Genomic DNA, 26,553 nt, shown 5'->3' with positions numbered 1-26,553 from the left:
TCGTGGCGCTGTTTGAGGTAGGCGCAAGTAAGCAGGCTTTTGAAGTGGTTGCACCCTTTTGGCATTCCGGCGACGCCGCAGTACAAGCCATTTGCACGGCGGCGTCGTGCAAATTGCTTGCATGCTTGCACGACGCCGCAGTGCAAATTCGTACAAGCGGTAGCGCTGTAGTGTCTGACGCTCAGTCTCGAGGAATACCAGCGTTTATGTGCTCTTCGATGTCACACTCGTCCTTGCCTCGGAGAATCTTGAAAAATCCTGTAATAAAAAATAAAAGGTACCGCATTTCATATTGGACCACATTGACACCAAGAAAAGTCATGTTGTACACCTGCAACACTGGCATCCAAATGTCATCCGAACCGAATGTCATTCTACTCAAATGAGTGGCTTCGAATGCCACTCAGAATCTGCCGTGCTCGTCTACAATTTCGATGGCATTTGAAAGCTTAAACGATCGCTCGCCGTGCTGCGTGGCGCTGCTGCCGTCGAGTTCTGTTTTTACACAATGATGCAACAATCAAATTTAGCAGCAGTCCTTGGCATTAAAACGATACCTAGTTATAAATAACGTAAAGTTTGACACGATTTTCGCTTAATTCAAAATGGTAATCGAGGTTTATTTTGCTGTTTTGTGCTGTCTGACCAAAATGGAACCCTGAATTGGAACTCTCTGCGCGACAGTGCTAGAAATGGCGTTCGAGAGTCCCAAAGGCCTCTTTTGATGCGCATATGTCTCAAATGTCATTTGCGCCTAATGGCATTTGAAAATCCAGTGGAGCAGCAAAACTTCGCATTTGAGTCAAATGACACTTACTTCAAATGACGTTTGGCCGCTAGTGTAACAGGGGTATTGCCTTGGCATATATGCTGCATTCAGTTCACGTTTACACAGACTGTCACAGCTTTGCAGTGTTTACTACAAATTCCTGCGACCGTGCCCAATTTAAGTATTAGGGTGGTTTTAATACGTAGCCAGCCTACACGTTCAAGACGTGAATAGTTCTCCTTTGCCACTGAACAAACGTCTACACCGACGTCAGCTCTTGTGATCACTTATGCTTCTAAATGCATTTTTGAAGAATTTCACGTGAACCAACATTAGCTATCAATGCCGCAGGGTTTTTCAGTACTCTCTGCAGGCATACATGTTTTTCTTCTCAGGTCCTTTTCATCCTATTCGCCGCGAGCTCGACATGTAGGTGGCGACAGCGTCGCGCTGCTTGTGTGGATGCTCCGCTGAGCGGCCCGTAAGAATGTACACTGTGGGCGCGCTTCGTGCCTTTTCCCCGCCGTATGTGCGCACGAAAGGTGCAAACAAGAGTGGTATGCTGTAGTTCGGTTCCTCAACGTTCAATTTATAGCATGGAAGCGGCAGTCAGTTTTTATTACTACGCCAAAAAAAAGCGATGACTCATCGGGAATCTCAGAATGGCCGTAATTGTGACAATGAACTTGTACGCTGTGGCTCGTAGCAAGCTCGATCTTTCCAGACTATGGCTTTGAGCCTTCAATAAAAGCATAAATAGAAACAAATCAGGAAGCCTCGATCTCTAAAATTCAGTTTACAACGGTAATCTCAATCGCTTTCACTGGTAGCATGACGCATTCTTGCATTTCTGGGATGCCCTGAAATGGTAACACTACTTAACTGCCCCGAAATTCTTTCTAAGAGCTTACGATATTTTTTGTGTGTTCAAAAGGAAACATAAAATTACTGAATTTTGATCAGTGCAGATATATAAATGTAACCACTCTAACGGGTCTTTTAAATGAAATTTTAACGACTCTGAAGGAAGTTTTGATGAATATCGGTTTCGGATCACTTATTTACGGCTTTCGTCGCAAGTGGACTTGCGAATTGAAATGTCAACGCACGCAGTACAATCAACATCTCATGTTTAGCTAGGTTTTCGCAAAGTGACAAGCAGGTTTACAGTGTGCAAACCAAGTTCATGAAAAAAACTCACAACTGCTTAATTTTACCGAAATATCCCCCCTAAATACTCTTGCGCATCCATAGAAACGTATTTTAAATAATACGTAAAATTAGCAATTAGATACAGTTGAATAAATGTTTATTCCTCCTCCTCAATATAAACAACGACTGTCCAAAAATGGTATTTATTTTAGAAAAGGTACGGGAAGGACACGATCACACAGGCGCTTGCGGGTGTAAAATACGTGTCCAGTAATGTATGGGTGATAGCGCACGGGTCGTGTGCAGTGTAAATGTTTTTGTTTGTTTCTTCTTCACACAGAGCAATTTTACAAGGGCGTAGAATTTGCACGTGTATGCACAGGTCTTGTTGCTTTTACCCGTTTCGCGTACTAAACTTTTATCCTTTAAATAATCACCCCGCCACCTTCAAAAAGCACCCTTCGACGTTCCCGAAACGGCAGACGACTGCACTCAACAATAAGAAAAGTGCAATGTGTGGAAGCAATGTTTATAACACGTTTCACACTCAAGCTAGACCAGGGCGAAGATGTTTCGTGGAATTAAACCAGCGCATTAACCCGCAACGGCCGCTGATTAATGCGTTTCTAGAGGAAATGCGCAAGCAGAGGTAACTATGTCATTGCTTACTGCCAAACGAGCACACATATTGGTTTGTTTGTCGTGTGCAGCACGCGTCTTGCGCCGCACGCAACGTGAAAAAGCAGACGACGCGAGAGCGCCATCCACACTAGGAGCGGTGTGTCCCGCCGCCGCCAGGGGCCGACTGTGTTCGCGCTCGGGGCGAATAATGTTTGAGGATGCCTTTTCCATTTATAGAGAGAGAGAGAGAGAGAGAGAGAGAGAGAGAGAGAGAGAGAGAGAGAGAGAGAGAGAGAGAGAGAGAGAGAGAGAGAGCTCTTTATTAGAGAAGAAAGCCGAGAGGTTTGTCCGAATGTCAACACAGACAAGCTAGGGGAATTTGTAGGGGTGGATAGATAGGCCCTATGGACCAGAGGGCAGAAGAAAGAGAAGAAAAGAAGTAAAAAATCCCGGGCCATCCTCAGCTAACGTGAAACCTGGGGAGGGGCGAAGCATGCTGTGTATAAGTGTATTCTTGGTGCTTTGGCATTTTTACCAATGGAGATAAAATCATGAGTGAGTGAGGGCTTTAGTGATATAGAATGCGGAAAATAAGTCGACTGGGGATATTTTGAACTCATTTGGGAATTCACCAGCATACAACTCAATCCTGGCTAAGGGGAGAGGGGGAGTGAAAGGGGATAGGTTGGAGGTAGAAGTATACAGTTTTGCTGTAAAAGTCTCGTGTCTTTGAACCACGAATCGTTACAACGCGAGGCGTAAACGAGTGTCCCGGTGTTTTCTTAGTACGCCTTACGAAGCGTTTTAGCGCGAGGCATAAGCGAGTGTACCGGTGTTTTCGTACCGTGAATACATGAGACGACGATTACGACGACGACAGGGAACGCGAACAGGCCGAGCCCCTGTGGGGCTTCGCCCCTAAAAAAACAGGCAGCATGCAGTTTGTGTGAGCAGTTCGATGAACATCACTGTAGTATTTTGAATCGTTTACGTGATGCCGATCTCGCCCAGGTATTTAAATAACGTGTCGGTACTATGTGTGTAGGGTGTGGCCCCATAGTGCGTGGCTTTGTTCTTATTTAGTGGCAGTATAGACAGTAGGCAGTATAGACAGTATAGACAGTATAGACAGTATAGGCAGTATACTATAGGCAGTATAGTATAGTGGCAGTATAGTGGCAGTATATTTAGTGGCAGTATAGGCGGTATGGCGAAGCAGCACTTGACTGCGCTATTGCAGGACACCTCTTCCGTGTATCATCGATTGTTATGCTGTTTTATCTAAGTGGGATGGTATAGGCAGTGTTGCCACGCACGTCACACGCTAGTTCCGGTGACGTCACGGGTTCAGTGCATGGAAGTGGCTGTTGAGTCTCCTTTTTGTCGTCTGTTAAGTACAGAACACTTTAGGGGCTCGCCTTGTCGTCGTAGCTCGCTCGCTGGACCGAAGTAGAGTCACACGGGGCTACGTCGTAGCGGCTGTCGTCGCGACGTAACCCAGAGGCTTCGAAAGCTTCTGGGTTATGTAGTCATAAGTGTTCGAAACTCGTGAACCACGGCCGCTTGTCATACATCTCCCCGTTGTTTAGCGCGAAGAAAACTGAAGGAACATTTGAGACAAAATATACGTAATTAACCGGCAGCGCCCGCGTTCATTTAGTTCGGAACGCTCGTTTGGTTGGTTTTTACGATAGCAAGCAAAAAACAAGTGGCAGTGCAACATCGGCACGTTCGGGGAGAAAAGCAAGCACAAAAACAACAAAACTCCCGCTGGAGCAGTTTCAGGCAGGGGGCGCGCGAGCACTGCCAAGGCGGCAAATTTGAATTCATTGGGTGGTAGCAGTGAGCGGATAACGGCGCCACAGCCCATTATGGTGAATCGCTGCTCTGCACTTCCGACAGCTTTCACGTTGAGTGGAACGGCTTCAATTTTTTCCCGTTAAATAAAGAGAGAGAGAGCAAACATCTTTATTGAGTCCGGCAGCTGGGACGCAGCCTAGTCGTCGTGTCGGGCCGCCACTCGTCGTCGGCTCCCTACTCATGCATTGCCTCCAGTGTAGGCAGCACTCCCTACTCATGCATTGCCTCCAGTGGAGGCAGCAGTTTCGGGGCGCTGGCGTTCGAGGGCCCCCAACACCTGCTGGACGGCCGTATGTTGTATTTCGTAGTCCTCGTCTCTGGTCGCACTTGCGAGAAGCGGCGGGAGCGTTTTGGCTGTGTTGGCTTCACTGGGGTGTAGTCTACAGTCCGACAGAATGTGAGATGCTGTGGCTCTGTCCTTCTTACACAACACACACACGTCGCTTGGGAACACTTCTGGACACATGTGTTTGGCTATCACCGGAGTCATTAGCTAAATAAACAATCACTCTTTGAAGCTACCTTTGTAATTTCTGCGACTCTTATTTTAATGAAGAAATCCTTGGGATTAACCAACCGTTCATTTTAAATTGACAGCTCTTTTAAGCTTTGTGCTGTGTGAGTGGGTGGGTGTTCGGCTCACCTTTGTCGCCCCAGTCGGTGTTCCAAGAGTTCGCCGCAAGCCAGTAAGGCGTGCCGTTTTCTGTTCCCCAGCCGAGGATTCGGATCGAGTGGTAGCCCACAGATGTTGGAAGGTGAGTTTGGTACACGCCTGCCAAAAGATGCAGTACTGAAGCACTGACGTAGCAACGAAGTAACCAGCATTTATGGGAACATTTTGATGCGCAATCCAAAAAGAAAATTGACCTCGAACACTAAGTTTAAGCAAAATATTTCACAAGGACAGCCTCGGTCAGCAGTTTTTTTTTTTTTTGTGTCATCATCATCATCATCATTCTATATACGCCCACTGCAGAGCAAATGCCTCTCCCATTGATCTCCAAATCGCCCTGTCCTGTGCTAACTGCGACCAATTTATCCCCGCAAACTTCTTGATCTCATCTGCCCATCTAACTTTCTGCCGCCCCCTGCAACGCTTGCCTTCTCTAGGGATGCACTCTGTTACCCTTAATGACCAACGGTTATCTTGCCTTCGCATTACATGCCCTGCCCACGTCTATTTCTTCTTCTTAATTTCTACTAGTATGTCTTTAACACGCGTTTGTTCCCTGACCCACTCCGCTCTCCTCTTGTCCCGTAATGTTACACCTATCATCTTCCGTTCCATTGCTCGCTGAGTCGTTCTCAATTTAAGTTGAACCCTCTTAGTGAGCCGCCCAGTTTCTTCCCCGTAGGTGAGTACCTGGGAAGATGTGTAGGGACGGATGAACTAATATTTGTGCCAATTAACAGCACTCTTGGTCCTAAGCCCGACAGTCGTTAAGCTTGGTAAAAGCAGCGCAGTGGAATGTTTACGTATTCGTTAAGATGCATTAGGCCACATCTATTTCAGGTTTGATCTATTTTAAGCACACTCTGACTTGACCACGTGTTACTGTGGTCTACACGAAGGCACACTAATTGTAACCAAAGCAAGTACGAGTATTTCTCTCTTTTTTGCGTAATGATACCGAATCTATCTTAATTTTGATCGCTTTGTTGCACTTTCCACTTGACACTAGCATCGTCCCCTACCATTCCGGTGTCCATAAAGAAACGCAGCACGAAGTAATTAAGGACTGAAAACCGAAGAAAGACGCACGTTTTTTTCTCGGGCGATGTTTCCTGCACTTCAGGGCTTCTTCAAATACATTGCTGCAATACGCGGGATGCAACGTTGCGACTGTTTTAACGTGAAATCATTAGTCGTAGCAAAGACGTAGTCTATAAAATAGATGAAGGATGGCACTCAAAATGGCCATCAGCTCAAGAAAAGCTGTGAAAGAGGAGCAGAAAGTGTATCCAGGCAAGACCGTTCCGAGCAACTAAAACTGCTGGCATAGCTCAAACATGGCAACACTGTTCAGCGAAAACGAAACCTTAGGCCTCTTTAAGAAGAGAGCAGTGCACACTGAAGAGTGCCAGCGTTTTATTTTGGAAAAAGTGATAATTGTGTTGGTTTTTACGAAGGTAAATAAAAAAACAACGGGTTAAAGAAGGGCGTCGATGAAAGGCAAGGTAACCGCAAACGCACAAAAAAAGATATCGCTTAAAGGGACCCTGCAACACTTTTTTCAACTTTTTTTGCAATCTTAAATGCTTGCAGAACGTAGTCACCCAACCCACCCAGTACTTAGATTAGGGGGTCGCAAAGTACCTCAGCCAAAAATTACTGCTCAATGCCCATCAGATAACTTGGAAATTCGCTCAAAAGATTTTTCCCTCTTTCCCGGTCTTGACGTTCTTCGGCGGCCAGAATTACGTCACTGAGGCCATCTAGCGGCTATTGGCCGGTCTTCCTTCAGTTGCAGTAATGAGCGTTTTTCACTAGCAACTTTAAAAAAAGAACCAAAAAGAAAGCAGACATGGAAGTCGTATCTGGTGCGACGAGCAAATCACACACTGCCGCTCCGTGCTGGCGATAACTACAGCTTTCGCAGTGGTTCCAGACGTGAACGAAAGTCTGAAAGCGCTTATCGAAAGTGTTGCAGGGTCCCTTTAAGTTGCTCTAAACACACACAAAAAACAAAAAATTACTTAAATTACTGGAGCCACCCGAGCAGATCGCACACGCGCTGCGCGTACGTGAGACATTGAATTATATCCAGTAAACTTATTTACAGAAGGAATTGCGTACGGCTTAATTTGGGAAAATAGTGAAGGAGATAAAAAGGCGTCTACATGTGCGAAAAAAAGGCGCGAAGGGAAAAGAATCGTGATGATAATGAGTGTACACGTTCGAGGATTAATCACTAGTGCTTTTGCATCCACTAAACCATTACGAGTGCTTAATGTACCTCGCAATATTGTTATTGAACTTAAATACATTTACTAAAAAGACACGGCCTTACCGCTTTTGTAAGAAAAGAAGTCGACGTAGACAGCCATATCAGCTTCCACGGGACCATTCTTGAAGATTTCCGCCATCAGTTGGGTCTCGTTGTTTGAAATAGAGTAGACTTTACTAGCTGTAAAATATTCACACAAACGAAACAACATTTTAATTACGCTTTAGAAAGTTCCTGTCTGCAGTGACGCGTGATTTATGAAATTATTGTCTTATTGAAGACAGCTTCTTAGCTGTTTTACTGCGATCCTCTTTCTTCAAAATATACCGAAATTCAAAGACGGCCAGCGTCTTTCGTTAAAATTCCGAAGCTTCTTACTTAGAGTCTGAGATACGATAGTATTAAAATCTACACGTTTTCTTTAGCTGGCACAACTAAAAAATACAACTTGCCAAGCCGCGGTCAATGTGCGCCTTGGCGAGTTATGGCAATCAACTACAGTAAATGTCATTTGACTTTGTAGGCATCTATAGGGTCGTGACCCTTTAAAAGACCATTCCGTTTCGATCAGCCTTTGAATAATATTGTCGTGGTTTATTGATTACGTTCGTGTTAAATTTGATTCGTTTTTGGCGCAGCACGCTTTGGGGAGCGTTGTAAATAAATACGGAGCTCATCGATGTGGAGCGCAAAGCAACCATCGTGTACAGCTACGGTGTTTACAACTCCGAACTTCAGTTTCAACTCTTCGCGCGCAAACATTTTAATCTCTACTTTTTGTAGAATATAAAAAAAAAACAATGTTGTTTTAGTCCTTTTGTTTCCACGCAAACATTTTAATCTCTATTTTGTGACTAAAACAACATTGTCTTTTTATATTCCACAAAAAAATGGAGATTAAAATGTTAGCGCGGAAACAAAAGGACTAAAACAACATTGTTCTTTAATCTCTACTTTTTGTAGAATATAAAAAAAAACAATGTTGTTTTAGTCCTTTTGTTTCCGCGCAAACATTTTAATCTCTATTTTTTGTGGAATATAAAAAGACAATGTTGTTTTAGTCCTTTAGTTTCTGCCTCACCTAAACCGTGAATCACGAGCAAAAAAAACTAGCTGGAAAGTAGGCTCAAGCAAAAGCCTCGCTGAACTAAAATGAGATAAACCATTTTCTAATAAAAAGCAATGCGATTAAAGCATTGCGCAGCAGACAAAGTTTTCTTCGCCCTCTAAATTTGTTGGTCATGTCTGGCCTTTCCGAAAAAATGTAACGTTGTTGCCAGAGCTGCTGACTTGACTGAGCAGAGCGCTCCCCTTAAGCCTAGCTCGCGGGGAAGCGTCTCTACTCTACAGTACTTTAAGGTGAATATATCAGAGCCTAGAATATGAGCATGAAGGGAAATTTTCCCATAAGAAAATTACAACAATAAAGGCTAGGCCCTAGAAAAAAACACATTTATTTTGTTTCGACAATGACTGACTCAATATTTTAAGATGGCACGGGAAATCATATCAACCAAAGACTGTGTCACAAGATATTCAATGAGAAGTTTCAAAGGGCTAACCATATCCGCAAGCGAGTTTGATTTCAGGCTGTGCCGGCCGTTGTTTCCACTGAGGCAACGAACACACACTTCCATATGTAAGAGATTTCAAAGCGTGCTAAGGATTCCAGGACGGCCGAACCTACCCCGTACCTAATCCTCTACAACCCCCCTCACGGCCAAGTTAGAGCTTCATCCCCTTTTGAATTTGGAGGGGTCACGAATGCGTACCGAAATGTTTGTCCTCGCTGTAGCTCTTCGCGTAGCCCTTGCGGCAGACCGGTGAGCATTTCGGGGTCGGCGCTGGCTTTTCCGTGCAGTTGGGAAGCGGACCCTTGATGCTGTGTTCGCATGGCGCGAAGGGGTACGGCATGCAACCGTCGTCGCTATCGTAAAGCCCGCCCGTCACGACGCCGTGCTCCTTGTAATACAGCCAGGCCTTGGGCGGGAAACCACTGGAGCAGCTGTGTAGAAGGCTTCTTTGAGACATTTATTACAGCTGGATAATGGGAGGTGTGCGGGATTACAAGCCGTCGGTGTTAGCCCCAATAACGGTCGCTGGAACTGACCCCCCGCCCGGACCTAGAAACATTTCTAGGGACCATAGTCCCAGGTTGCCCTCCCTGCTCTGCGGCTTCGCGTGACTGGCGTCGTTCCGAACGCGAATCAAAGGTAACGCGTGTAGCAGCCTTTCAGCAGCAGAAGTGCGTACGAAGATGCCGATTTGATGCATCTTCGCCAGTGTTGTTAACAAACGATCCGGTAGAAGTTAGCGGCGAGGCCGTAAAAGCGGCAGTCTCGTAACACTGATAAACACCAAAATGGCCGCCGTTGCTGACTTGCGTGCCTGCGAGCCGCTACTCTTCTACCTGATCTAGTGACACCAATCGTACCCTACACCACACAGTACGGTCACTCGCTACACGGTAGTAGGCTGCGTCAGCGCGGTGAGTCGAGTGCCTAAAACGACCTCAGATTATTCAGCCACCCTTGGTTCTGAAAGAAAATGCGTATAAGGGGTGTACGGGAACGTTTCTCAATTCTATTTGTGGAAACATCAATTAAACCGAAAGTACCAGGTGTCTCACAAAGAGAAAAAGTTGATGTTCTTGGAGCGCCGCCGATCAACTCCCATTGGCTACGACACTTTCAATAGAACGTTCCTCAGACATGAAACACAAAGAAAGCGGTCGCACGTTGCCAGGCGCAGCCTGGGCATGCCCAGAGCTACGTGAAAAGTAAAGAACGCGGCGGGGGCAGGTATTCCGCTGTCACTGTAATCGCGCCACGCTTCGCACTTGACCGCTACTGATACCCTCGCCCACCGGCCCAGCAGTCACCAGCAAGCCAGAGTTCTCTACGTGCACATAATTTCCTGCGGCGTTCCATTAAACATTCATTAAATAATTAATTCTGCAACTGTTGATGACACACCATTTTCAATTAGGAAACAGCAGCGCCATATGCTGTATGCATAGCTGTGGACAGCTAGTAAGTTTAGTTTGCTCCTATAATTAGTCATCATCATCACTATAATCAGCCTATCTACGGCCACTGCAGGGCAAAGGCCGTAGACTTTCTGCCGCCCCCTGCCACATTCACCTTCTCTAGGGATCCACATGGTTATCTGGCCTTAGCATTGTATGCCCTCTGCACAACCATTTCTTCTTAGTTTATACTAATATGTCCTTAACACGTGTTTGTTCCCTGAACCACTCCGCTCTCTTGTCCCTTAATGGTACACCTACCATCTTCTGTTCCATTGCTGGCTGAGTCGTCCTCAATTTAAGTTGAACCCTTTTAGTGAGCCTCCAAGTTTCTGCCCCGTAGGTGAGCACCGGTAAGATGCAGCTGTCATACACTTTCTTCTTCAGGGATAATGGTAAGCAGCCATTCATTATCTGAGAATGCCTGCCAAATGCAAAGTTATCTACTAGTCGCAGATCACTTTAACTGGCATTCCTCAGCCCAGGAGCCGTCAGTCCGTGATTAGGTGTGCCCGAAGTTTTTTACCTTTTGGCCCATACAAAGCTTTGCAATACATCTAAATCACACCAAAAGTTTCACGGTTCTCAAAAGTTACCAGCGTTTGTCGTACAACGCATTTCCGCTGGTTTTATTTCTGTCCGTTTTATCCGTGTTAGCATGTGCGTGACCGTGTCCGCACGCTTCTTGTTAGGCCTGACGTTACAAGTGTGCGCATTTACTTTTATCACTGGTAGCCTAAGCCCAGCCCGTTCCTTCCCACAGCTGTTTAACCTGCCAACTCTGGCCGTACTGCGTGCAATGTATCAGGCAAGATGCGGATTACTTACCCGTAGCCGCAAGTTTTGCAACACGAGATAATATCCTCAGCCGACACGTTCACTTGCACCTTTCCCTTGCTGTGAATGCAGATCCTGTCAGACATGGCTTCCGCCGCGGCAACGGCCTGTAAAGCAGGCAGGTGCAGTGACTGCCATCTCCGCTATTCCGAGATGGAAGATCGGTAGATCTTCTTTTAAAGGTACCCGGAGGAGTACAACTATTCGTAAAGTTCGGTGTAAGCAGAAACATCTCACAATGATAGCAATCTTTGGACTAGCTACAACCGGGGGATAAACATCTTCTACTGTCGGTTGTATGCGAGCTACTTACATATAAGCGTAGCAGCATATGCAGCAGCCTAGACTTTGACAACCGCAACTACATGTGCATACGTATAGAGCATACGTAAATTAGCATAAAAATTGGCTAGTGATTACGATACTCCCTAGTGCGATATTTGGGCGCAGCGGCAGTGTGCTGAGGCAGCACTCACTTGTGGGTTCTCTCGACGGCAGCGATGATGAGCCTTTACGTCGGCGGCGCGAAGTGCGCCTCAGGAAGGTAGCGCGAACTGCGTCTTAAGCGCACGCATAAGCGAACGCCAAGCGTCGCGCCGTCGAGCACCTCGTGCGGGCACAGCATACTGCCCCCTTCCCTCCCCCACCGCACACTTTCGGAGAGCGCTGGCTCGCGCCGCCACGGCGAACCGCCCTCCCCTCCCAATTTCGCGACCCTCTCCTCCTTTGCTTTCTTTCATCGTTCACTTTTTATTCACTCGTCGGCCTTGCCATCGTTCGCTCGGTTACACCGACAACGCAGCTCAGCCCATAGACGGCCGCCAAAGGGCAGCGCCCTTAAACGTTCTTCATGCGTGCGTTCACGCTTGTATATGTAGCTGTGCACATGCGTGTGTGCTGGCGTAGTGCGTGAGTGTGTGCCACGACCGTCGGAGCATCTGGCTGAAACTACAACGGACATCGACCTGTGATTAACCCTGCCAATATGCTGACTGTAATGTCAGGCCTTGGCCTTCGCTATATGCTACCTCGGAGATATAAAACGCCTAAGGGTATTAAGTGAGGATGACTTCAGGGGCCCGGCTTGTCTTCGTGGCTCGTAGCCACCACAGTAACGCGTAACGAGTAACGCGGCATCACGCACCCAAACAGCTGGACCTCGATACGATCACCGCTTCCCCTGATGGGGATGCAACCTGGGTCCCTCGCGTAACGAAGCCGATGTCAATCCCATTGAGCCACATACAGGGACACACGTTCCTCATACGCAAACTGCTGGGGGCGATCTTCGCGCTGTGCCGTTGCCACGGAGGATGACGTTGCTAGGCCGTAAATACGTACACAATAACATGAAATAAACGAAAATTCATAAATTAGCGCAATTATTACCCCAAGTTGTTGAAATCGCGATCCAGCGTCCCTTTATAGGCATTTTTCAGGGGCTGCGGTGCCCTCTCTTGGCTACCTTTGGTACCAACGCCAGGCTGATGCTGACACTAGTCAAGATAGGGTGCCACGGGCCCTTTTGCCAATCACTGCTCTGCATTTTACAGTTTTCCCGTTGAGGGGGACTTCTTCCATTTTTTTTTTTAAATCACTAAAGAAGTCTGCGGAAGGAAACACTGTTTACGCGTGGTGTATGCAATCGTGCATGTTCCTCCGGCTGCTGAATGCGTTTTGTCGATCATACATTGCTCAGGTGTTCAGTATGTTCCGGCTGTTCTCCAGCTGAGAAATCACCATACAGAGAAATCTTCCTAAACATAAACTGAAGTGACGAGGAACGACTTTTCCTATGAAGTTTCGTGTAGCGATGCTGATATTCGCTGTACACTTAACTTGTATACAAGGTTTTGGTTTCGGATCCTGCACATATCTGAAACCATAAGTCGTGTGCAGGATATTAAGCTGGCAACCTATCTGCCTCAAATCGCACAGTTCAAACGTGCACCCAAAACTTCGCAAGACAGTTGCAGAAATAATAAAGTGTACAAAATTAACAAAGTGTACAAAAGGTTTAGGTGAATTCACCCAGTTGCAAAATATGACAAATCGCGACGACATTAGTAATTTCATGGTGATGCGCAAGTCTCATTTCAGTAAGGTGTTTATGAAGGGCATTCACCTAGTCGTTTCAGTTCTCAAACAATTTGTAGAACGGCGTTGAAAAACGTGTTTTAGCCCCGAGCAGCTCACTACAATCCCACTTTAACGTACCCTTCATAAGGGCTCCCTTTGATGCCCAAGACTTTAATTTTTTGCCTAAGGTTGTGAAAACATTTTTATGATCTAAAAAAACTTCCGACATCACAAGTATGAAGTCAGAAGAAAATCTGATTCATTAGGACTTACCCAATGACCGACTGGGCACTGGGAAACATTGGGCACTGGCTGCGCATATATCAGTTGAGCAAGAACGCTACCTTGATCAGCATGATTTATGGTTCAAATGAAGACAAAGTTTGCATTCCTATCATTTGTATTAACAACGAAATTGCACAATTACGCTTACCAATCACTAGCGGTGACTTGATGGAGTGAAAAGCATAAACAAGACTTTTTGTAGCACACGGAAGTACGTTCTGCCCTCTCTTTCAGATGCGACGCATCTCTTGCTCTGAGGCATGTCCCTCCTGCGTCGGCGTCGGCGTCGGCGGCGTCCGCACGCCACCTGCGCATGCGCGCCTCTCCTCCGCTCTTCTCTCCGACAGCTGTGCGCAACCCTCTCACTCCGTCTCATTATCATAAACAACAGCTGCGTGCGCGCGCTTCGCTCGCTTTGCGCGCATGCGCGACTCTCCTCCGCTGTCTCCTCTCCTTCAGGCGCTGTGAAAATTACCCCCATCGTCCCGCGTATGAGAACACCCGCATGTGATGGAAAGGCATCCTACGCGTTCACAACACGTTTCACCCGATTTAGAGAATCAACCTAATGGAAACGCCAATTGAACCCCCAGATGCGTGGTATCACATCAGGGTTCCCTCGCGGGGAGATGGGGGTAATTTTTTTAATTTTTGAAGGTCCGGGAACCTTTGTCTGTCAAAAGATGGTGTTAAATGTAAAAAAAACGCACAGTGCGAGAGAAAAAACATTGTTTCAGTTGTTGCTCCTGAGAAAGATTAAGCATCAAACCTTGTCATTGCAACCTGCCTTGCTGTAATGTACAGCTGATGACTCTTTCATGTTAAAGACACTGAGTTACAATCCCGTTAAGCTGGTTTTCAAGAAGCTATTTTACTTCGTCGTAATCCAAGTAACAGAACGAGTCCGTCACGCTTACCCAGCACGACCCGCAGTTGCCTTGGTCTCTTATGACTCCGATGCTTTTGCAGTGAGGCCAATTCTTGCGGGCGTCGAACTCTTCAGGCAAGTTCTTGGGGATGTCCTTGTGGAAGTACACGGGGTGGCTTTGTTTGTGGCTGTCGGGGTGAACACCCGCTAAGCCTGTCAAATACTCCAGTGGAACGTCCTTGTGAAATTTCCTGCCAGCCTGCGGAAAGCAAGATTCAAAGAGCATTGTGAGTACTGAAGGTTCTCGACGACACTGTTTTTCATTATTCACAGAAACGACGTTCATTACAGAACAAAATTTATGGCACAAGACCAGGTTGCAGGCTGTCCATGCAACAAAAAAACAGTCAAAGGTGAACGACCGCCTACAGGAAAGAAAAAAGACAATAACAATTTTTACCGTAGCAGATGAAAAGGATTGCCTCAATGAACGCCAATAATATACAATATGCACAGCAAAAAAAATGCTGTCGATAGTTTGCCCTAATCTTAAGCACCAAATGCACTGAAGTCAATAACGTGATGGGGCGTGATCAGCAGCGATACCAAGGGACTACCAGTGAAGACCGGTCTCAATAGAACACAACAAGGCGAGCTCGCAATTTCAGGGGCTTCCTCAACTGCCTCGGACACCGAAAATTCGGTGGAACAAGGGCCACACAAGAACAGACGCCTCTGCCACAACACAATGAAAAAACTCATGATCACTTAGGTCCCCAGTCACAGGGGGATACCAATAAGGGCGTGCAGAAGGCTCTCAGACTGACGAAATGAACCACCCCTGCACCAAACGAAATCCGTGAAGTCACCTGGTGGACGATGGGGCATTGAACGTCTTCAGCGAAAAGAACCCCGCTACAAAAGTTCCGTCGCGACGTGACTCACTAGTATATCTCCTCTCACAACCGGTAAATGGTTATCGCTGTGACTTCAGTAACAAAAAGCTCCGGAGGCATCACTTCGCTGCCGAGCAAGCTTCAGCTTAGAAAATGCATGACATAGAGCCCGCCCGATAACCTTCCAGCAGGCCGCGAAAAACGTAGCCGTACATTTTAAAGATCCCAGTGAACGATGATAAATTAGCCCCCCAATACTCAATAAAGCTACATTCGCATACACCGCCATATTGGTGCGACGTAGTGCTACCAGTACCGGAATGATACATCCAAAGGTGTCATTACTTTCTTCATTATTCCGAAAAAAGACTCCTCTGCTTCAGAACAAACCAAATTGGTTCCAAGACACGCCATTGAAGTGCACCGGCGAGTTACATGAAAATTGTAAAAGTCGGTTGTTACCAGGCGCTGCTCAAGCAGAAAGAAAACATAAACTGGTCAATGTAGCTAATGTAGCTAATAGCTCTACTCAACGCGATGTAGCTAATAGCTCTAGTCTACAATGTAGCTAATAGCTCTACTCAACGCGATACCCGACCATGGGCTTGGCTTGGCCGAGGGAGGTATAGATGCACCGGGAGACATCACACTGAACATGTGCTAGTACGTCCTAAACCAGGCAACGTGTAAAAAAATTAGCAGTGGCTTAGCTCGGCTATGCCAGAATATACGTAGCGTGAGCTAAGGTTCAGCTGGTTATTCTTAGGTTTCCTGGTTGTCTAGAATTAGCTGATTATCATGCTTACTGCTGCTAAAACGATTTCCAATCCAATCCAATTTAACCCAATCCATTTCAATTCAATGCAATTCAATTCAATCCAATCCAATCCATTCCAATCCCATCCAGTCGCGATGGCAGCGGCTCCTGCGCGCCAGCTGTGCGCCATGAGACGTCACTGCTCCTCGCGCATGCGCAGCACGGCTCTCCAGGAGCCGCGCGAAACTGCTCAACCTCGGCCAGTGTAGCTCACGCTGCAAAACTTGAACGCAGCGTGAACGGTGCATCTTTTGACACTGCTCACGATTTTTGGGGGTAACAGCGCGAATCCCCCGCAAGCATGCAAGCGGCAGTTTTTTACTACGAAGCAGTATGCTTCCACCAGCCAAGGAAACTTTCGTGTCCGCGTCCGCAGTAAACTTCCAGGTTAAATAAAGAAAACTGCTGGTACCGCCAGGGATAGAGCCTGGATCCGGATAGAGAATGGGAGCGCGAGCCTGTCGTCTTACCGTCTAAGCTACGCCCCCACGAGGAGGCGGAGAGACAGAAGGTGTACTCAGCGAGCACAGCGGCGGGTCTACCCCCTGCGCTCATTCAAAGCCCTTGTGTGAACTGCAAACCGCATAATGCATGATAACGGCGTTCACGTGGTTTGGATTAGCGGTGAACTGAACAGCGTGTGGGGAGTGAGAGGGCGAGGAGGGCGCTCCTTCACTGCGGCGCATGAAACAGTGAGGAGGAGGCAGTAAGAGAGATGACGCCACAGCCTGCGCGTGCCGCCCGCCTCCTAACATTCAGCCAGACGCTACCCTCTGTTTTTTTGGGGGGGCGAAGCTCCTTAAGGCGTGGGTCTGTCCATCCTCGACGTATGTATGTAGCCACCTCTAATTTAGTTCTTGGATTGTTTACTAGATGGCGTGGCTACCTCTAGTTTAGTTCTTGGATTGTTTACTAGATGGCGGTACTTGTAATGATGAAAAGATGCGCTTGGATTGTTTACTAGATGGCGTGGCTACCTCTAGTTTAGTTCTTGGATTGTTTACTAGATGGCGGGGAGCGTTGTAATAAAATCCGTTCGCTGTTGGCGCGCGCTCGTAGTCGCCCGATGGATAAGGCTGCAGATGTGCGAGCCCGCGAGGCAGAAGCGCTCCGTGAAGCTGCGCGACGCCGCCGCCAAGATCCTGCCGTACGAGAGCGGGAGGCCGAAGCGTGTCGTCTGGCTGCGCGACGACGCCGCCAAGATCCCAGCGTTCGAGAACGAGAGGCCCAAGCGTCACGGCAACGGCGCGAGGACCCTGCCGTACGTGAAGCGGCACGGCTGCGGCGCGAAGAGGATCTCCAAAACGTCACAGAACGGGAAGCGGCGAGAAAGCGCGCGTATCGGCAGGCAGACCCCGATGCAGTGAAAGCTCGTGAGGCGTCTGCAAAACGCATCAGGCGAGCTCAGCCCCAAGGTGCCGACGCGCGGTTTAAGCGAGACTTTCTAGACGTTACGTTCGGACACAGACGTAGTGGGCGAACTTTCACTGAAGAGTCACGGTTTTACCGATGATTTCCCCTCAGGAGCTTCGCCCACTCATCATCATTCACCCCGTGGATATGCTGTGAATTTTTTTTTTTTTGCCATCGCTGCTGCGTTCAGGACGCTTCCCCCGCGAAACGAGGTAGCGGCTGCCAGAGTCTCTAGGTTCACTCTTTGTAGAGCTACGTGTAGGAATTCAAGTGACGCCACATGGGTAATCGTTGTAGGTGTCGTTTACAGCTTCGCAGTCCAACCACCTTCCCAGCATGAATTGGAGCGATTTTTTTATTCATCGTTTAAGTTAACGGCCTTCTTACTGCAGCTTCTGCCCTGCTACTAATATTCCAAAACTCGTCGACATTGTTGAGGTATCGCGCTGGAAGTTGTTAAAGGGACAGGTATATACACTTTGACGTGAAGGCGGCGCCCACAATGCTATACGAACTAGCCCGACATAAAGCTTTACTGAGGTTCGTGGACCTTGAAATAAGATGCTCAACATGCTCTCCCGACGACTAAAGCAATTTTTAGCGTAAAAAAACAAGGGGTGAGGTGGGATCAGTAGGCATGCGTGTCATGTTTTTGAGGTTCACGAGAAATGTCCAAAAGAGGCCGAAACTTATCAAGCCTGTTTGTATGTTGGAATCTTGCTGACGTGAATACCGTCCAGGTGTCTTTTGCTGAGCTTTCGTAGCCCTGATCGTCGACGTTGCACCCGCGTAGCGCTGTTATCAGTCACACACACTGCGTCTTTGTTTGATTGCAGGGCACGATTTCGCTCTTTTGACGCCGACGCTGATGGAAGCGTTATCGTAATCGTCTGACGAGGCCATGCAGGCGCACGCATGTATCGCGAAATTTTGATGAGGTAGCTAAAGGATTGTATCGCATCGAAAGTTACTTTGGTAAACGTTTGACAAAAATTATACCATACCCTTCTCGCGCACGTATGCCCAATATGAAATCGCCAAACTTGAGTTACTTGACGCCATATCTGAAACTTAAACGTAGAAAACGCACTGTCTACCAAGTTATAAGAAGCAGACAGCTTAAAACTAAATCTATACCAAGTTATAAGAAGCAGATAGTTTTGTTTATGAGAACCAGCTGAAGCATCAGAATAGTAGTAGAAAAATTTAAGCGCACACTTTAGATTCCGCTATTCCAAGCTAAGCCATGTCATGATTGCTGAAGTTACTGTGGGACCACAATATCATTATTTTCTGTAACTAAGGGGAAGTAGTGTTATTTTTTTTTGTATTCCGGTTGGTATAACATCCCAATGTGCAAAACGGATAACATGTATATTCCACCTGCACCTGCTCTTATTAATATTTAGTTACGTGCTATGGCTAGTGATTGGAACCTGAAACATCGTATCCTCCAACTTACTGATACCACATTTTTCGCGCCTTTTCATCTACAGTGAATCCTTGTTATAACTAAATACCGCTTTATTCGAAGTGTTTTATGGTCTTTCCTCCAGTGCTAGACAGAAAATAATTCCAGGTTTTTACGAAGTATCGCTTACAACGAAGCCATACCCCTGTCCCGATGACTTTGTTAAAATGTCACGAATACATGCGATGATAATAAATTAATGCAATTGGAATTTTCAAGCTACAAATTCAGTGCCATTCCATTCTGTGAAGGTGGATTACCGGGGGAGCTGTTTGCGGGTGGGCTATTGGTTGTTTAAAACTCCCGCTCAAACCGCGCCGTCACGCCTGAAAAGCGTTCAACAGGATTACAGCCCCGCCGAAGTCTTGCGTTTCCCGCCTCGCGATATTCGGGCACCTCGGCGTCCCGACAGGCATCGCGCTTACTCTTGGTGCCGCGGCCCGATCGTCTTCGGTGGACCCCTTCCGCCGTACTCACGGGGAGTTAGCCTATTCTTTTCTGTATCACTAGGCCTCTCTGTGCCACACACAATGGGTGAGAGCCAGCTAACAAAGATAAAGCTTACACCGACTTCCTTAAAGTAGGCTGCACTTCTAAAACACAGGCGTCCTGATGGAAATACCTTTCTTCGGAATAAGTATATGCCATATTCGGCGAACAGGTGGCTTAAGGGAGAGGCTGTGTCGGAGTGAAAAGGAGGATAGCGGCTTTAGGAGTGAGCCCGTAAAAGCTTCACTGTAAAGAAAACGCTACTCGAGTGAAGGCAGTCATGGACATTTTAGGCAAAATCAAGTAGTATCTGCATTACGCGTGAACGCTTGAGCACCGAATTGAGAAATGGCTTTAGTTACGATTCAGCGAGCCGCTTTGCCGTGCGCGCGTGCTGCGTGTAGTGTGGCGAAGCACCTGTGCTTGGTGGCAGAGCCTGCCTTCTTCGAACATGTTCCTACATGAGCCTGCTGCGTAGGGCCCGCTGGCGAGGACTTATGCCACGGCAGCTGCCAAAATACAAAACAAGCTGTTCTTCAAAGGCATGCCGAGACTCGAACCTGCCAGCGGACGCTGCTCGCCGAGATTTCCTCTTCCCCCCTCTGTAAGGCTTAACGCGCGCCTCTATTGCCGGCCCTCACGAACTCGGGAAAGAGTGTTTGTGTGTGTTCGTACAATTTTCGTGTAGCCATCGAGTCACGGACTAAACTTACGCGCTATAGACTATCTCCCACTCTCCTACCGCTCTTCTCTTCCCCCTTCTCTCTTCCTATCCTTTGAAGCCCCAATCCCCTTCCCTGGACTGGTTCGTATGAGAGTGAACTCCCCGTTGAGTTCAACAATATCCCCAGGCCTTTTCTCTTCCCTCCTTTGTTAATAAATCACCACCACCACCCCTTCGTGCCGCGTGCAACAGCACTAGGAGAGGTGTCCGACCACTACTGCTTGGGGGGATAAATACGGGGTTCCCCCGAGCGCATAATTCATTCGATTGACAGCATCCGATCCCGCTGTCGCTCTGTTCGAGTCGATGTAAGCTAACCCGGAAGGGTGATGTTCCTGTATCGTCGTTGTTCATCTCTCGCCGTGCACTAAACAAGTTTCGCCTTCGGCTTTCTGCCGTCACCAAGGCAGTAACTTTTGTTGGCCGCTCCTCCACCATGCTACCGTTACATAACGGAGACGACGGAGCCCGCTTCGGGGACTCCTTCCCGAATGTAATACTATAAAACTGCTGAATGGTGCTCAGCAATGCAGGAAATCGCTGAGGCAGACATTTTTAACACAATGAGCCAAGAGTTCTATATGGCCCCAAACAAAAGTAAGTGTGGGAAAGCGTGCTCACCTTCCAAGTTGTGTTCAGGCCGTTGATGAAATCGATCATTTCGTCGGAGAGCGGCTGTATGTGCGCCGGGTGCAACCGACGGCCGTCGGCCACAAACCCGAGTATTGCGCAAGCGAGGAGCAGCTTCAACATGTCTGTGGCATAAGCAAAAGTACAAAATACTGCAACTCACGTGTGAACAGGGTCTAAGATAGAAGTGAAGTTGAAATCATTTGCCTCGTGGGTCAGTTTAACCGTAGCGCCCAGACTATTCGCTACTTTTGGCTTACTCCGACATTTGGGGTTGTTCGAGAATCAACCACTTAGAAATGAAGAAATGCTGAAGGAAACTTTGAAAAGGAAAGGGCGCGAAACAACCATGACGGAAGAACACGCAAACAACAGGACGTATACCTCTAGTAGGAAGCTTGTGTATGTGTGTTTGCTTGTATTTTGTCCTGGTTGTTTCGCAACTTTTTTTTAAGTATTAACCTTCCCGTACTCTTTCACTAACCTTCACCAACCAACTCTATTAAATGAAACTTGCTGCTTACGGCAGAAATACAGTCCTGCCATGTTCCACATACTTTGATGCAAAGACAACTATTTCGTACAGCTATACATATATCATTACCTCTTGCCTGCCACGCTGCACGTTGTATGGAACATCTGACAAACGCTTGTGAGCAGTAATTTCTTTGCAATCACAGCAATGATACCTGCCGTGTCCTTGTAGTATCATTCACAGCAGTGAAAGTTATGGAGGCTTTTCCAGACAGACAGCCTTTATGTACACCGCGCCGTAGAAACCATTCCATGTTCGAAGATTCCAGTATATAATGCTCGCTTTTCTTGGCCAAGATAACACAGATACCGGATCCGACCTGGAGGTTTCGGTGGATTTGGAGCTCTCCACAGCCTACAGCTAGGCTTTAGTCCATGTGCTTATTCCATGCTACCTGAAGTGAGCGAGGCATATTCCTTACTTCTAAACATTTTTTTTCCTCGTGGTTAGGGCTCATAAATCAGCCGAACAATGTCACCCGTTCGGCTTATCGGACGGAGACTCACTCAAGAATTTTCAGCTTCCGTACTAATCTTCGCACCACGAGTCTTATCTCAGTGGCTATGAGCTGCGTTGGATTAACCGAATGCAGCTGGGGCGTTCTCCCAATGTTTCCCGCATTGCTTCACTCTCTGGGAATTTAGGCAGACACTATATCGAAGCGGCTACGCTGAAAGTCGTTCTAATAAATTAATAAATTTAGCACAATTAGTTAGTTGAAATTATTTTATCATGTTCAAAACGAACTTTAACGTCAGTAGATTAATTGATTATCTCGATTCTATGAATTAGCTGAGAAACGGTCATTCTGACGCATCCGCGGAAGAAAGCTACCTCAGCATCCGGTCTGAAATGACAGCCTGCTTCGAATTAACTCATATTTCTGCAGTTCAGGCATCACCAGAGTATAATAAAACGAAGTTAGCATTGCATGTCAAGTAGGTTCCCTCAATAGTACATGTTTAGTAGCTAAAGTAGAATAATAATTCGGTCGCACATGATCAACCAGGATCGTCTTCCTCCAAAAATACCTGCAGCGGCGCCCTACCCGCAAGGCTACCCTTTCACATCATAGTGTTATCTAAGAAAAAAAAGGTCTTAGTATCAATGCCACTTTTCTTTAGGCGGGGAGGAAGAAGATTTACAAACCAACTACCTTGCTTCCTGCGAACGACAAACCTATACAAGGCTATATCACGAAAAACTCTAGTGGTCATAACTGAACCCCAACGTCTCGAACCCTAATGCTGGGCACTCCTACACTGTGTTCATTTCATCTTCCTTTTTCCGCTTTCTCATTTTGTCCCGTTTCCCACGTCCAGGGTAGCAAACTAGGCTATAGCCTGGTTTACAATCCTTCCTTCCTTCCTTCCTTCCTTCCTTCCTTCCTTCCTTCCTTCCTTCCTTCCTTCCTTCCTCCCTTCCTTTCTTTCTTTTCGTCTTTCTTTCTTTCTTTCTTTCTTTCTTTCTTTCTTTCTTTCTTTCTTCCTTCCTTCAAGTAAGCATTTTATTCCTAAACTCTCATATAGGCCGTAGACCACCGACGATGTGCTGAGTGTAGTCTTCTTCGCTTGCCAGTCAAGGACGTAAACGCTGCTATAAAAGACTCACGTCTCTTCTCCAAAATTTCTGTTACAAATTCTCATCCGTGGTTCTCAGATTGGGGTCCGCGGACCCCAGGGGGTCCTTGAGGGCGTTTCAGAGGTCCTCAAAACCCTTCCCTCAGCTCTTCCACCCTCTCCCATCCCTGCCCTATTAATTTCTTCTTTTTCCTGAACCTTGCTGGAAATTCGAAAATGTGGCTTCTCTACATTCTTCAACGTTTCATTTCTCCGCGTAGCCCATGTTTTTTTTAAGTTGGCTTTTTGCACGACACGCTAGCTATGCAAAAAAGCCAGACACACAAAATGGCTGGGTGACTTGTAGTTGCAAGAGCAAATTGTCTGACAATATGACACACGCATACGCATTAAAGTCATACGTAAAATGCAGGCATCGAATAAGTGTGCGGAGGGCTATAACTACAAGCGTAAATTGCTTGACATTATGGACCGATCAACATATTCACCGTGAGGTCCCCCAGCATACATGCTAGCCCGAAAGGGGTCCCCGGCAAATTCATGGTTGAGAGCCAGTGCTCACAGAGATGTAGAGTCGAGTTCACTTATAACGATACCGTTTATAACAATATATCGGATATAACGATGTACAGCTATGGCACCGACAACTTTTGTATTCTTTCTATGGTAACATAGCGGTAAAATAAACCGCTCCAGTGCCACGATATCGGATATAACGATTGAATCCGGATTCCGGTTATATTGTGCACCAAAAAGTGCAACAGGGATGACTCTAATGACGCGGTTGCGCAGCCTATTTAGGTAGTGTCTTCGTAGGAGGTCCAATTCGTGACACAGTCCCTCAGGGACTTTGTTTCCGCCAAGGACATTTACCTCAGCTAGGTGAAGCACCTATAGATGCTCTTGGAAAAGATCCGCGCTAGCTTCACACGCGGCAAACAAAGGTGACCGACTGTGGCTTCTTTTCCGCAAATTAGTAGTATTCTGGCATTCGAATAAAATGTTTTGAGCTCTGTTTCGTCTTTTTATTTCGCACCGCTTATAACAATTATAGATTATAACGATGGGATTTTCGTAGCACTTGGATATTGTTATAAGTGGACTAAGCTGTACTAGCAGTTGACATTCTTGGTCGTTACTATTTCTGAAAGTTTTTAGAGTATACCAATGGTTGGCTTAAGTATGCAGCAGTTCGCAAATTCACTTACCTGCGTTTCGGTCGAGCCCGGACCCGGGAGGCTCCTCGGCAGGGGCGTCTTCTTATAGGTGCTATCGCAGAAAATTCGTAATTCTAATCGCGTGATCACCGTGGGGCATATCGAGAATTCAGTTGGAACAATAGAGACCGCGTTATCGGCAGGCGCCTGATAACGCGCGACGTAAGCAGTCACGAGTGCGGAGTGGGGTCGTTTGGCAAGCGCGGTTGATCACGTGTGATAAGATAACTGTGAGGTGACAAAACCCACGCTGAACACATTTTTTGCGCGAATACCAAAGTTTTGCCGCGTTTACATTACAACACACATACTTCTGATGCAGCGTAAATAATAAAGTCGTCTTAGCGGCCCATTTAGTTCAGTATAATTTTTCTTCAGTATAATTCAGTTCGGTACAATTCAGTACTTAAACGCAGAAATTTTGGTTTGTCTGTATGTCTGTCTCTCTGTCTGCCTGTGACTAGATTCAGCAACCCGGCCAATACCCACAGCCAAATCCAAACGTCTAAGTCCGGTGTCAATGTTCATACTCGTCAACATTGTTGAACAAGAACAAGACATTGTTGAACAAGAACAAGAATATAAGGCAGAAAATCAATACATAAGTGATATTTGCAGTGTTCCTTTATTAAAGAATTCATGGAAGCTTGGTTTTCGCGATAGCAAATGAAATACTACGTCGATTGCAGAAAACCGTCGCCTCTTGTTGCCCGCGCTACTATGGCTCCTGGCGGCATTTAAGAAATCAAATGGCAACAGCAACGAAAAGCTCCACTAGATAGGTTCCGCGTTCTGCTTGGAACGCTTGTGGAGTAGGGCAGCGTGGTTCTGTAACCGTTGTAGTAGGGCGCCTCGATTCGCGCGCGTCTCCACCGTATGGCAGCGCTGGCATCGAGGCACCCGACTTGGAGGAGTGGAACACGGTAAATTTAAATTGACTTGGGGAAACCTCTAGAGTGTTATCTTTTTCCCAGGAAATCTACATAGATCGACAAGTACAGACCATTCACGAGGAACTGGAGACGATTTTTTTTTTTCATGCCTATAGGCGACGCGCAGACGGACGAACACCAACCACTGCGGGAAGATAGCTATACACACCTTCGCTGTAGAAAGTTGCCTTTTCCAGCCGCTTCATTCCATGGGGATGATTTCCCATACAGGCCGGGTCTACTTCCCGGGCGTTTTTTGTCCAGCACATGGACAAGGCGGGGAAGTCTCTTGTGCCCATTTTACCGGTGGGAGCCCGGCGCCACCAAGGCCCACGAATGCACATGGTGCCTTCCACAGCCACGGTGGACGCTCAACTCGATAACTGCCTGCGGTAGGAGAGCACGCTTAGCGATGTCAGCATAGTTATGCTATCAAGCCAAAGTTCGGAAATCTACCAAATCGCGAAATCTACCAAATGCGGAATTAAAAGGTGAAATAGAGTACGTGGATGAAAGCTGAATTTTTCCTAACATATACTAATGATAAAACATATTTAAACCTTAAATGTTCCTGTACTATTGGTATACAACAATGGGTTAGAGGCAGTTGCGCCGCAGTCTTGTCAGCAAAAAATGCTAAGCCAGGAGCTGTAAGTGACATAGCTAAAATTATTTTTCTAATTTTCTTGAACTATTGTGTCCCTCCCTGGTGGTCTGAGGAAGCATTTAACCCTCTCTCTAGTGCGCCCGCCTATGTGTGTAGGGTCGTCAAATGAAACGCCAACATGAAAATCTGAATCAAAACACACAAAATTGAAAAATACTGTTCGTTGAGGTCTTATAAATGGCTCGATATTGCTGCATTCGGAAAGCCACCTATTCGGACTTTGTTTTTGTAACCCAGCCACGCGTCATTTTCACTTGTACGGAAAGAAATCGCGCTATTTTTGTGTTCTGATTCATATTTTCGTGTTCGCCTTCCATTTGGCGACGACAGTACATTGTGGTTTTTGTGTGCAGTTTAAAAGGTAAAAATGTGTAACGTGTGCGTCCGATCTGTAGCCAGCAAAGTGTAACTTCGACTAAACTGTTCCATTTTTCTGTCCGGTATCCACCTGTTTTAGGTTCAGTGGCATAGTTTTCTCTTGTTCGCGCGTCCAATTCCAACCATTGCTTCCGAATTTTTTTGCCTAATTTACGCCTTTAGATCTTGGTGTCGTTACGAAGACTCAATGTACCGGTTAAAACACTACATTGAAGAGACGCCGCAACACTTCCCATAAACGCTTTCGCTCTTTCCTTCGCGTCTGGAAGCACTGCGAAAGCTATAGTAATCGCCAGTGCGGAGCGCCACTGCACGATTTGCTCGTTGAAGCAGATCCGCTTTCCGTTTTGCTTTGCT

General features: G+C 46.8%; 1 protein-coding gene across 1 annotated transcript; it reads right to left on the bottom strand.

The window, feature by feature from the left end:
* On the bottom strand, positions 1-24,350 carry LOC144142782 (cathepsin B-like). Its single transcript, XM_077674504.1, has 8 exons — positions 24,211-24,350; positions 20,879-21,012; positions 14,497-14,706; positions 11,207-11,322; positions 9,123-9,355; positions 7,414-7,530; positions 5,046-5,174; positions 1-258 (listed from the first exon to the last, which is right to left on the bottom strand). Exons 2-8 carry the CDS (start codon positions 21,008-21,010, stop codon positions 182-184), a joined length of 1,014 nt encoding a protein of 337 aa, XP_077530630.1. The 5' UTR covers positions 21,011-21,012; positions 24,211-24,350; the 3' UTR covers positions 1-181.
* Between the last annotated feature and the right edge of the window lie 2,203 nt (positions 24,351-26,553).

The sequence above is a fragment of the Haemaphysalis longicornis genome, unplaced genomic scaffold, assembly GCF_048455015.1.
Source record: "Haemaphysalis longicornis isolate Haplotype H1 unplaced genomic scaffold, Haemaphysalis longicornis Haplotype H1 scaffold_6, whole genome shotgun sequence".
Lineage (NCBI taxonomy): Eukaryota > Metazoa > Arthropoda > Arachnida > Ixodida > Ixodidae > Haemaphysalis > Haemaphysalis longicornis.
This window is presented reverse-complemented; position numbering and strand designations above follow the sequence as displayed.

Coding starts and splice junctions, on each gene's coding strand:
- LOC144142782 (XM_077674504.1), bottom strand. CDS start 21,010: ATGTTGAAGCTGCTCCTCGCTTGCGCAATACTCGGGTTTGTGGCCGAC. Junction 14,707..20,878: donor GCCTGAACACAACTTGGAAG/GTGAGCACGCTT, acceptor TGCTTTCCGCAG/GCTGGCAGGAAATTTCACAA. Junction 7,531..9,122: donor CAGCGAGGACAAACATTTCG/GTACGCATTCGT, acceptor AATATTTTACAG/CTAGTAAAGTCTACTCTATT.